Genomic DNA, 11,630 nt, shown 5'->3' with positions numbered 1-11,630 from the left:
ACTGGTGGAATCCCCTTCAAAAAGATTTTCTTTTAATGGTTCCCATTAAACTCCTCATTCAAATCCGTTCCCTTCAGCCAGGGATTTATTGTTAGCTAATGAATATTTACATGAGATTAAAGCACTGGGGCTGCCAACAAAATCAATACTGTAATGTGCTATGGGGTTTTGTGGTGGCCACAAAGCTTCTAGCATCTGTTGGATGTCACACTGATGATGTCACAGAGACTTAGTGGCAGAGGAGGCGCTTAGCAACAGGGTCTCCCATGACCAAGTTTTTGAGGGAAGAGAGAAGAGTTTGCAGGGGGACAAGAAACAGGACCATGAGGAAAGATGGTCAGAGTTGCTGGAGTTGAGGCAGAAGCAGGAGTAGCAGGTAGGTAAGGCAATTTGCTGCAAGATTTATTCCAGACCCTTCAAGTGTCTCTGTTTTCCAGGGAGAGTCCCAGGTTTACACATGCCGTCCTGGTTTCTGATTTGATCCTAGGATGTCCCATTTTCCCTTAGGATGTCCCTATTTTCATGTGAGAAGTGTTGGAGGGTATGGAATAGGATATCCCTATATTCATGAAAGAAATGTTGGAAGGTATGCTATTCTACTGCCACTGTGGGGCGATCATGGGGCCCACATCTGCTCTGGACCAGTCGGCAACTACAGGCACATGCACTGCTGATGGAACTGCCTCCCGTTTCCTCTACCACCTTGCTAAGAATTAATTTATTCCCCCCACTCCTCAATAGCAGCAGAATTTTTATTCTGTTTTTAATCTGTTTATTCTGTTTTTAATCTGTTTTTAATCTGTTGAATGGCTGGGGAAACCCAGCCGAATGGGTGAGGTATAAATAAAGAAATTATTATTATTATTATCATCATCATCTTAAAGCAGGGTTGCAAATTTTTCTTGATTTTACTGTTTTATTTTTCGCAAACCGCTTTGAAATTTTTTTGTTGTATTTTTTACAATCAAGCGGTCTATGAATTGTATGAAATAAGTAAATAATAATAATATAATATAATATAATATAATATAATATAATATAATATAATATAATATAATATACTTTAGTTACTGGACTTAATTTTAATCTGGATGGAGTCAGGTCTTTCCTGTTCTTTTCTTGCTTAATAAAGATAACAAACTTTTTGTATAGCTTCCTGACTGGTGTGAATTCTCAGCCTTCCATGTCACCCAGCATTATTGCAGTGCTGATGGAACTGTCCCCCTTTGCCTCTACCACCTTGCTAAGAATGAATTTATTTCCCCTTCCCTCAATTGCCCCTCAATAGCAGCAGAGTGCGCCAGAGAATCATCTCACCAGCCACCGCAGAGGGGAGGAGAAGAAGGTCCGGGAAAGGAGGTAGCAAAGGCCCAGAGAAGGAGGAGACTTGGGCGAGGCAGGATGGAGAAAAGAGAGAAACGCACAGAGGAGTCTGAAAGAGGGTCATCACAACCATCAGCTGACAACTTGCCAGGACTCAAGGCAGCGCTGTGTCAATTAAGGAATGTGTGCACTACCAACCATGCAGCTCTGGACAAAGAAGGGAGTTGCGGGGAGACCGGTCACCCCGGTAGGAAGCCTCATCATACCAACAAGGCAGAATGCATCAAATGGTGCTCAAAGAGTTTCACCAGAAGCTCCTAGGGCAGGTTTACCTGCAGCCCCAGCTTTTTAAAATCAGATGTGGGGAACCTTTGGTCTTCTAGAGGTTGCTGAACTACAACTCCCAGCAAGCATTGCCAGTGGCCAGTGAGGATGTGAGCTGTAGTTCAGCAATATCAGGAGGTTCTCCACTCCCGGGATGGATCTTCCCTCATGATTTTTAAGTTAAGGAAGGGTTAGAGAAGGGTTTTGATAATGTAAATGGACACATGGCGTCCTACTTTTTATGTTCACGATGCATTATTACCTTGTCTTTTTTAATCACTTACTTTTTAATCATCTTATGCTGCTAATTGGTGAAACATGGAGGGGAGGAAGGAAGAATTAAAATGTGATACCAGTAGGTGGAGCAGAACAACCAGCGACCAACAGCAGAGAAAAAAACAGTGTTTTGGGAAATAGTGTGGGTGAGTGTTACTAACATTTGATGGGAAAAAACGAAGGTAAAAAATGGCATATCTAATATTGTTCCAGTAAGGGAAAATGACGTTAAATGGGTCGGTGTAGATCCAGCCCTGATTTCAATGGACTCAACGCTTCCTCTCGATTGTGGAGATGTTCTGGAATGATTGGGCTGAATCCAGACTTAGCCATACGGACGTAGAGCAGGCCCACTAAAACCAAAGATACTTGAGCTTAACTCACAACTGAGTTAAGACCCATTGATGACAATAGGTCGATTCGTGTGCATGACTAAGTTTGGCTCCAACGATTTGCACCAAATGAAACTGGGTTGAAAGTCTTTTATGTGCAGCAGCATTTAATTGATCTTTTTTTTTTCTTGAAAAAGCTACTCGAGGAGCCTCAGAAGACTGATGGCATCCAGTTCTTTCCTTTGGCGCCTACCACATTGTCTTTTCTCAATAAAATGCTAACCCCCTGAAGGACTTCAAGCTTGTTTGCTCCCCGAGTACCATTCTGTTCTGTGATTTGCTGTGTTTAACTCTTGTAGCAGGAGTGATTTCATTTTTCTTAGTTGCCTCAAACTTCCCCCTAGAAATATGTTTATTTACTAGAAAATTCTTGGTGTTCAGCCTGTCTTTCCCTCCCTCCAGGTCTAAGAAGACAGTTAATGGAGAATCTTGATGCCATTTCCATTGGCTTTGTTTTTAATGCATTTTCTAAGGACTTGTGCTTTCTGCTCCAATGACTCACTTGAAGGTTTTTGATGAGGATACCTCATCAATCATTAGCAAAAGCAAAGTGACCAGCTGCAACTAAATCCAAGGTAAGGCTGCTTGAAATTTTAAAACAACAGTGAACACAAACAATGCATTTCCCCCCCTTCTGTATCAATTTCCACCTGTCAGGTGCCTTGCGAAATAATATACTGGGGAAGAAAGGAGTCACATATTTCTACAGTGCTGCACTCCTTTTCAAGATACATTAAATGTTATGATTGGCATTACCAGAAATCTCACAAAAGTATGTGCATATGAGCAAGCGAAAAAGTAAAAGGCATAAAGCTATTATTTTCCCAAGGAAACACTCTGGAGAGACGAAACTTCAATGAAGCTCACAGAATGTCTGTTGATGAGTCACCAACTTTGAGCCTAACCTACATCATTGGGTTGTTGCTGGAAGAAGAAGAAGAAGAAGAAGAAGAAGAAGAAGAAGAAGAAGAAGAAGAAGAGGAAGAATTATTCATTATTTATACCCTGCCCATCTGGCTGGGTTTCGTTGTCCCTGAGAGGGGGCAATGACAATAAAGATATTATTATTATTATTATTATTATTATTATTATTATTATTATGGGTTTCCCCAGGCACTATGGGTGGCTCCCAACAGAATATTAAAAACACAATAAAACATCAAACATTAAAAACTTCCTTAAGCATGATTGCCTTCAGATGTCTTCTAAAAGTCAGATAGTTGCTTATTTCCTTGACATCTGATGGGAGGGCATTTCACAGGGCGGGCGCCACTCCTGAGAAGGCCCTCTGCCTGGTTCCCTGTAGCTTCACTTCTCGCAGGGGAGGGAACTGCCAGAAGGCCCTTGGAGCTGGACCTCAGTGCCTGGGTTGAACGATGGGGGTGGAGACGCTCCTTCAGATATACTGGACCGAGGCTGTTTAGGGCTTTAAAGGTCAGCACCAACACTTTGAATTGTGCTCAGAAACGTATTTCTACTAATGCCCATTGTTGTTTATACACTTCCACTAAACTTTCCTTCAGGTATACTGGGCAGAGTGAAGGAAATAAACAACTTTCTGACATTTAGATGACATCTGAAGGCAACCCTGTTTATGGAAGTTTTTAATGTTTGATGTTTTATTGTGTTTTTAATATTCTGTTGGGAGCTGCTCAGGGTGGCTGGGGAAACCCAGCCAGATGTGCAGGGTATAAATAAATTATTATTATTATTATTATTATTATTATTATTATTATTATTATTATTGCCTCAATGGCACCCTCTGGTGGCTTCACCCCAGGCAAAATTCCTGGCTAAATAGCCCTGCCAAAACACAGCAGAAGTTTCACGCATTCTGAACATGCATCCATTTTCGGTTTTCACTCTCCAGCCTTTAAATGTGGAAATGACAGCTCTGACCACTAGAGGGTGAAGTCAAACAAAATCCTCTAAATTCCTTACATGCAGTTTGGTCACCTGGTAGTGACTTTATTACGTCACATGAGCATCAGATCAGGGGTTCTTTCGTTCCTTGATTTTACATGCTGGGAGGGATCAACTTTGTCTGGCTTCAACCCAATCGAAGAAAATTTGGTTGATTAATTAATCAGTAGACCACATTTGCATATGTATCTAATTAAGATTTAAATGGGGAAATATGCAGGATTTGAAACACAATAGTCATTTATTTGGAGAAAAGCGATTTCATTTACACAATAATTACCAGATAATGTATTACTGTTGGGCTAACAACTGGGATTAGGCATCGCTATCTGATTCATCAAGCAGGGTGAAATAGTCTGGAGATTAATATTCTGGCTGGGTAGGCCTGAGGTTGCATTTACAATGTTTAGTCTATTGTTGTTTTTACCCAAAGCTGTTTCTCAATGAAGCATCATTTTATTGTACTTTAGTGTTGTTCCTCACTCTGGGACTGCGCGAACAGTGAAGAGCAGGTTGTATATAATGTGAATAAAACTGATAATAAATGAACTATGTAAATGTTGGGAACCCATTTGCCTTCTTAAATGCTAAATGCTGTGGGAAGCTGCAAATACTTACAGAATCGTAGAAATGTGGAGTTGGAATGGACCACATCTCGTCCAGGAGTCAGCAAACTTTTTTAGCAGGGGCTGGTCCACTGTCCCTCAGACCTTGTGGTGGGCAGGACTATTTTTTTTGGGGGGGTGACGAATTCCTATGCCCCACAAATAACCCAAAGATGCATTTTAATTAAAAGCACACTTTCTACTCATGTAAAAACATGCTGATTCCCGGACCGTCTGCGGGCCGGATTTAGAAGGCAATTGGGCCAGATCCAGCCCCCGGGCCTTAGTTTGCCTACCCATGATCTAGTCCAACTCCCTGCAATGCTTTCATCTAGAATATTCTAGTAGAATAGAAATGAAATCAAGATAATAAATATATAGCAAGGAGAGATCACCTAGAGAGTTTCTTTTCTCGGGAGCTTGTGAAAACATTTATTTTGCTTGAACTGTTAAGGGTGCTGGGAATTGTAGTTTTGTGAGGAGTGAACTATCGTTCCCAGGATTCCTGGGGGAAAATCAATAAAATATTCTAATTTACATTTCAAAACATTCATTTAAACTACCTTAAGTCAATGGCTTCCATTCTTCTCTTTCCTTGGTTCATCTTGCATATCATACATCCCTGCATATTTTACATGAACTAAACCGTTCAATAATCCATTGTTACATCCATCAAAACTTATTTACACTGTTGAATTTATCTTAATGCTACCAGCGTTTTTAAATGAACACAGTTTTCACCCATATATTCAGTAAACATTTTCCAATCTTCTTTAAACGTATATTCTTCTTGTTCTCTTATTCTATATGTTAAATCTGCAAGCTGCGCGTATTCCATCAGTTTAAGTTGCCATTCTTCTTTGGTTGGGACCTCGCTAGTTTTCCATTTTGGGGCTAACAAAATATGGGCCGCAGTAGTAGCGTACATAAATAGTCTTTTTTGACGCCTTGGAGTTCCCCTCTGAATTATCCCCCACAAAAAGGACTCTGGGATTTTTTTGGAAAGGTACTTTTAAACTTTTTTTTCAATTCATTATATATCATTTCCCAATATTCTTCTACCCTTTCACAGGTCCACCACATATGATATAAAGTATCCTCAACCTCATTACATCTCCCGCACTTTTCTGATTCAAACTTACACATTTTAACAAGTCTACTCGGAGTTGGAAATAGTATAAATGTTCTTCCATTTCATGGTGTGGATGGGCATTTGTTCTGGTTTGTTTATGGGATGGTTATATGACTTTCATTCTGTATTCATCCTGATTTGCTTGTGGAGTGTTCATTCATTTTCCTATCAGTTTCCAAGCTGCAGAAAGCCCATTTAAAAATGGATTTGTTGTGTCAGGGTGACAGAGTGGCTTAATCCACTTAAACTATACAAACGTAAAGTTTCATTACATGTTTGAATTGCTGCCACAATGTACTGGTGATCTGGAAGCACCCAGGGAGATGGCATTAGGCAGTAAGGGCCCACAAAAGCCATATATACAATGCAATCTGTTTACGTCTCCAGAAACTAGAGCTTTTCATGGATTGAAGGGGTTGGGTTTTTGTTATGCACTTCAGGCTGTAGTGCTGGGCTATAGGGGTGGATCTACACACAGGGGGGAAAACACTAGAAATAAGTGAGAAATTAAACTGTTATAACAAAAGAAAAAAACGCTATGGAAAATCACTTAGAATTTTTTTTTGCTCTCTGGCGCCATCTGCTGTTGCACCTTCATAGTGCATACAAAAAGCTGTTTCTTGACTAATGTCGCTGAGTTCTAGGTGAAACTATATATTTTCCTGGCCAAAATGAGTTGTCTCTGGCAGGTTCTTTTCCCAGAATAGGAATCCAAAGAATAATTTCTGGTTGTTAACATTTAGATTAATAATACTTCACAAATATTTATAATCAAGCATGCATTGGTTGCCTTTCTGCACTGCTACCATCTTTTCCATCTCCTAAAAAAGGAAGACCGGCTGAGATCTGCTGATGTGACTGAGCTGATTGAAGAGACCAACTAAAAATTCCATCAATTGAGAGGAAACAAATTATTGAGAGGAAACAACTACGACACAAACCTTGGAGAAATGTTTAGTAGGGCAAAGCCCAGCTTTCTTTTGGGTGCACTCCAAAGGATCTCCAGAAATGTTTTGGCTGTAAATTTCTGCAAAGTCATAGCTGACAACTGCATAAATATATCTTAAAGAGTGTAGCAAATATTTCATCGTAGGGCGGCTCAAGAACATGGTCATTTTTTATTATTAAAGCTGAAGTCTAAGGTTTGCAGCATGATGTTTAAATGACAGTAATTCCACACGAAACAATTCATCTCAAGTGTCAATGGCTTTTCATGCCTGCTGCAAGTTCTGTAGAATGAGAGAGGGATCTGTGCCATTGAAAAAGTGCTGCTCAGAAGCAAGTCTACTTAATATTGATTCCCAATCATGTCGCTTTAATCCATAAAAGGTTGAGGAGGTGCCGGGCAGAGCAGTAAAGAAGGACTAGATAGCCCTTTTTACCATCTGAGGTGATGCAGGAACTGCTGTCTCCTGCCCCTGCCCTGCCACTATGCCCCACACTCTGCCCCTGTCAGAATGCCCCAACTCTTGCCAGACTCAGTGAGAGCTGGGGTGCTCCACAAAATGTTACCACTCAGCTTCTTCGCCCAGGGACAAGGAAGCCAAGTAGCAACATGGCACTCTGGAATGCCCCAGCTCTCACCCAACTCAGCCAGAACCGGGGCGTTCTGTAAAGTGTTGCTGCTTGGCTTCTCTGCCTGGCAACGGAGAATACGAGCCACAAGACTGCACACCAAATCTTCTTCCTTTTGCCCCTGCCAGCAGAAGCAGTGGTCTTCTTTTCTTCTTCTTATTTTATTTTGTTTATGCTTTTCAGGTTTATACATTTCACTAATGTTACAGTCATTTTAACATTTCAAAACTTGACTTCCTTCCCCCTCTTTCTGCGGTTCCTTAAATTTATTTTTAAATATGCAGAGCACTGTTTCTTACGTTTCCGCCATATCAGGCAAGCACTTCAGGACAGGCCGGCTCTGAAGAAGAAACATGCTCTTTGCTCATGCATTTACAGTGGTACCTCAGTTTTCGGGTGTCTCGGAAGCTGAACGTTTCGGTTTTTGAATGCCGAAAACCCAGAAGTAGTTGCTTCCATTTTCAAACGTGCCTCGGAAGTCGAATGGCTTCCACTGCGTGTTTTTCAATTTTTCCAGTTCAACTTGTAGCCAGCCCTTTGCGCCTCTGTTTTCAAACATTTTGGAAGTTGAACGGTCTTCTGGAATGAATTACATTCGAGAACCGAGGTACCATTGTATATGGTTCTTTGGGAAACAAAAAGAACTGTGAAGATTTCCTCTCCTGAGCGACGCCCCGCCATTTGAGTTTTTCTTATTTCCCAAAGAACTTTTGTTTTTTTAAGTCTTTCCCGTTCTTCAGCCCTATACGATCTCCTGGGGATTACACTTTTAAAGGAGCAATCAAACTCCCCCACCCACAGCATGGCTAGTCACCCTGACGGGGGATGGGGGGGAATCCGATTCCATTCCCATTTAAATGCGAACCTATCGAATTTGCATTTTGCAGAACAATGCACAAACTGAATCGCAAGTATCCCTCAAGATTTGCACTTCTCCAAATTTTGCAGTGCAATTCTTCAACTGCAAAAGTGCATCGAAATGCTTATGTTCGTGCAAGTAACATATACAAAGGCATTGTGGGGAGAGAAATTGTTGGCGTCCTTCTGCCTCAGGAGACATTGAAAAAATGTGCCTTCCAGGGTAACGGCAAATCATTGGAGAATTACAGCGCCTGCTGTATCTGTAGAGACCGATAGAGGAGAGACATGTTTTGTTGCAGCCAGGGCTGATGAAGGCATTCGGTTGTGCTGCTGCAAATGCACCAAGGCATTTGTTCTCTCTGCGCTCCTCCCAGCAGCCATTCCTCCAATTGCATACAAAATGTGTGTATTAGGAGAAAAGTGCATGAGAACGCTGACAAAATTTTGTGATGCCTTTTTATATTTATTTATTTATTTATTTATTTATTTACTTATTTATTTATTGCAAATTGACGCAGAAACCTAATACTTGAAAAAATGAGAATCCAGAATGGACAAATTTACCCCTGCTCCCCCTCTCCCATTACTTAGTACCAGGGCCACCATAGTGGTAAGGTTGGGAAGTGGGGTGGCTCTGAAAATGCTGTACACAACCCCCAATCTCTGTGGCCAAGACAATATGCATGTGGTTCTCTCACGCATGCCACTAACGTAATGTTTGGCTCCTTGGATTCTTCTCCTCCCCCCCCTCCACTTCATAACCTTTTATAGAGCCTTGCAAATTAAATTTTATAATTGAAATGGACAAGTTTCTTTAGCACAAATTATAGCCTGTCTCAGAATGCATGATCTGTTTCACAGCCATTACTGTGACTAAGTGGGCTGTCTGGCGGGAGACTCAGGACTCCAGCTTCATAAATCACAGCCCGCTTGGGCAGCTTTCGGCATGAAAGAACAAAAGCATAATATAATTTCTGGTTCAAGTAAAGGATTATCCAGAAAGATTTGTGAGTTGTGTGTAGGCCCCCTAACCTTCTGGGAAAGGAGGGAATCTAAGGCTCACTTATCTTCCCATGAATAAATAATACACTCGGGCCAATTAAAGAATTCTTTATTGATAACCTGCAGATTTATTTGGGGTGTAGGCAGCTTGCGGATCTCTGGGAGCAAAGTTTTAGTTCAACTGCACAGATCTCCCTGAGGGACATCAACAGTTTGTAAAATGCCCCCTGACTGCCTCAGCACGTGCTGATTTGTAAATGCAGCCCTATTTCACAAGCATGGTTAAACCCAATTAACATTTGTCAGAGGGTTTTTAAAGGCCCATGAAAGCCACCGTTAGATGTCTAGGTTAATGAATAAGAGGCGGGAAATCTTAATCTTATCAATAACTGAGGGGTTTGCGGGAGTGTTAACCTTCAGCGCTCCAAATTATAAATCAGACAAAAAACAAAAAAACCCCCTCATGTACTCAGTTTTAAAAGAAGATGAAAACTCCGCACATATGACATAGCCTAGAACTTGTTCATTTTAAAATGTAAAGGACAAAAGAATGTAACCAACTTGCGGCACTCAGATGCAGTTGTCAAGGACAGATATAGTAGGGTTGCGCAAGGTTGATTGCAAAGTTAAACCTTGGTTGACTTGGTTTGACTGCACTTGGTGACAAATCCAGGTTTGTTGTTGGGTAATGTATACATTGCCCCCCCCCAAAAAAATATGGAAATTGTTTCTTTTGATTTTGGGGTGTTCAGGAAGGACGTAGCTATATTTCATTTTCCTGCAGTTATTCACCAAAAATTGTATCTGAATCATTCACTTTTTACTGGAATTTGGAAAGCTTATTTGTTATGTACTGAAGTTCTCACCCTGGGCCAGCAGGGGGATACTGTAGATAGTTATGCAAATGAAGGATCGAAAGTGACGTTCAGTGATTGGATAGTTTGTATGCAAATGAAGGATCGAAAGTGACGTTCAGTGATTGGCTAGTTACAGAAAATGGTTACTGTTGCATTCTAGTGGAGCTCTATATAAGCAGGCTGACTGAGCTCCTCAGTTCAGTTCTGCTCCAACTTACAAATAAAGAGCTGCTTTGGAAGAATCGCCGTGTCGTCTGATATGTTCGCCCACAACTTAACATTATTCATCTATAATCTGAATAAGCACTCCTGATTTTTGTCAATGGCTATAGAAGGAGGAGTGTTTTCACAACTCTGCAGATCCAAATGTGAACTATGTTTCCTTGTGGAAACAGAAATAAGTAAAAATCTTTCCTTGTTAGTTTCAGAGATGTCAACAATGTGGAAGAAAAGGGTGGGGAGACAGTTTCTGAATATTTATACTAAATATAAATCTTCATTGAAAAGGATGTTTAAAATAACTTGTAAAAACAAAACAAAACCAGAAGATTTTTTGGGGGAATTATAGGGGCAGAACTACCGAAACTGTATAGAAACTTCTTCATGTATGCGACTACAGCGGCAAGAATGTTACTTGCCCCAAAATGGAAAGAAGCAGAAGTCCCACAAAGGAACAATGGATACAAAAAGTTATGGAATATGCAGAAATGGCAAAACTTACCAGAAGAATAAGAAATTAAGACAACAAACATTTTATAAAAGAATGGAAATGGTTTATTGAATGTTTAGAGATAAACTGTAAATAGATAAGAACATTGGCAGGATAATAACCTGCAGTTTCATAAGAGTATATATTTAAAGTAGATGAATAAATGAGCAATTTAGATATGCAGAAGATACTAAAAATAAATTTAAGGAACCACAAAAAGAGGGGGAAGGAAGTCAAATTTGGAAATGTTAAATGACTGTGATGTATAAACCTGAAAAGCATATATATATATATATATATATATATATATATATATATATATATAGATCTTCATATGGATTAGTGGCTAGCAGCAAATACGCTTGGGTGTAATCGTTGTGGAAAGTCTTCTGCAAAACTTTCATTGAACTGAACGGGAATCCTGAAAGCGCAGACACACCCTACTTTGCAGCCTTTCCTATAGACAGCTCTATTTGTCCCCAGGCCTTGCACACCGACAGTTTATTTTAAAATATATGAACTGCTGGAACGTTCATAAAACAGTCCATAACACCTAGGCTCCTGAGTGAGTGGCCAGCGAGGGCTCATTTCAACCAACCTGACACAAGAACTCCCGGAGCCAATAGCTTTCAAAGATTATGCCCAGCATTT

At 40.5% G+C, this 11,630-nt stretch overlaps 1 protein-coding gene across 4 annotated transcripts; it reads left to right on the top strand.

The window, feature by feature from the left end:
• Positions 1-223: 223 nt before the first annotated feature.
• Positions 224-4,767, top strand: LOC310763748 (uncharacterized protein). 4 transcript variants are annotated; one of them, XR_014548787.1, is made up of 4 exons: positions 224-376; positions 1,289-1,570; positions 2,718-2,890; positions 4,709-4,767. XR_014548787.1 is itself a non-coding variant. In XM_083616394.1 (3 exons), exons 1-3 carry the CDS (start codon positions 334-336, stop codon positions 2,810-2,812), a joined length of 420 nt encoding a protein of 139 aa, XP_083472520.1. In that variant the 5' UTR covers positions 224-333; the 3' UTR covers positions 2,813-3,233. The 4 variants fall into 4 exon arrangements, 2 of the variants coding, with proteins under 2 accessions (XP_083472520.1, XP_083472521.1); XR_014548788.1 differs by lacking the exon at positions 4,709-4,767 and adding an exon at positions 3,145-3,160; XM_083616394.1 differs by lacking the exon at positions 4,709-4,767 and having other exon boundaries at positions 2,718-3,233.
• The last annotated feature ends 6,863 nt before the right edge of the window (positions 4,768-11,630 follow it).

The sequence above is a fragment of the Podarcis filfolensis genome (assembly GCF_964270895.1).
Source record: "Podarcis filfolensis genome assembly, chromosome: 5".
Classification (NCBI taxonomy): domain Eukaryota; kingdom Metazoa; phylum Chordata; class Lepidosauria; order Squamata; family Lacertidae; genus Podarcis; species Podarcis filfolensis.
The sequence above is the reverse complement of the archived record's forward strand: the minus strand, read 5'-3'. Positions and strand labels throughout refer to the sequence as shown.

Coding starts and splice junctions, on each gene's coding strand:
- LOC310763748 (XM_083616394.1), top strand. CDS start 334: ATGGTCAGAGTTGCTGGAGTTGAGGCAGAAGCAGGAGTAGCAG. Junction 377..1,288: donor GGCAGAAGCAGGAGTAGCAG/GTAGGTAAGGCA, acceptor GCCCCTCAATAG/CAGCAGAGTGCGCCAGAGAA. Junction 1,571..2,717: donor CGGGGAGACCGGTCACCCCG/GTAGGAAGCCTC, acceptor CCCTCCCTCCAG/GTCTAAGAAGACAGTTAATG.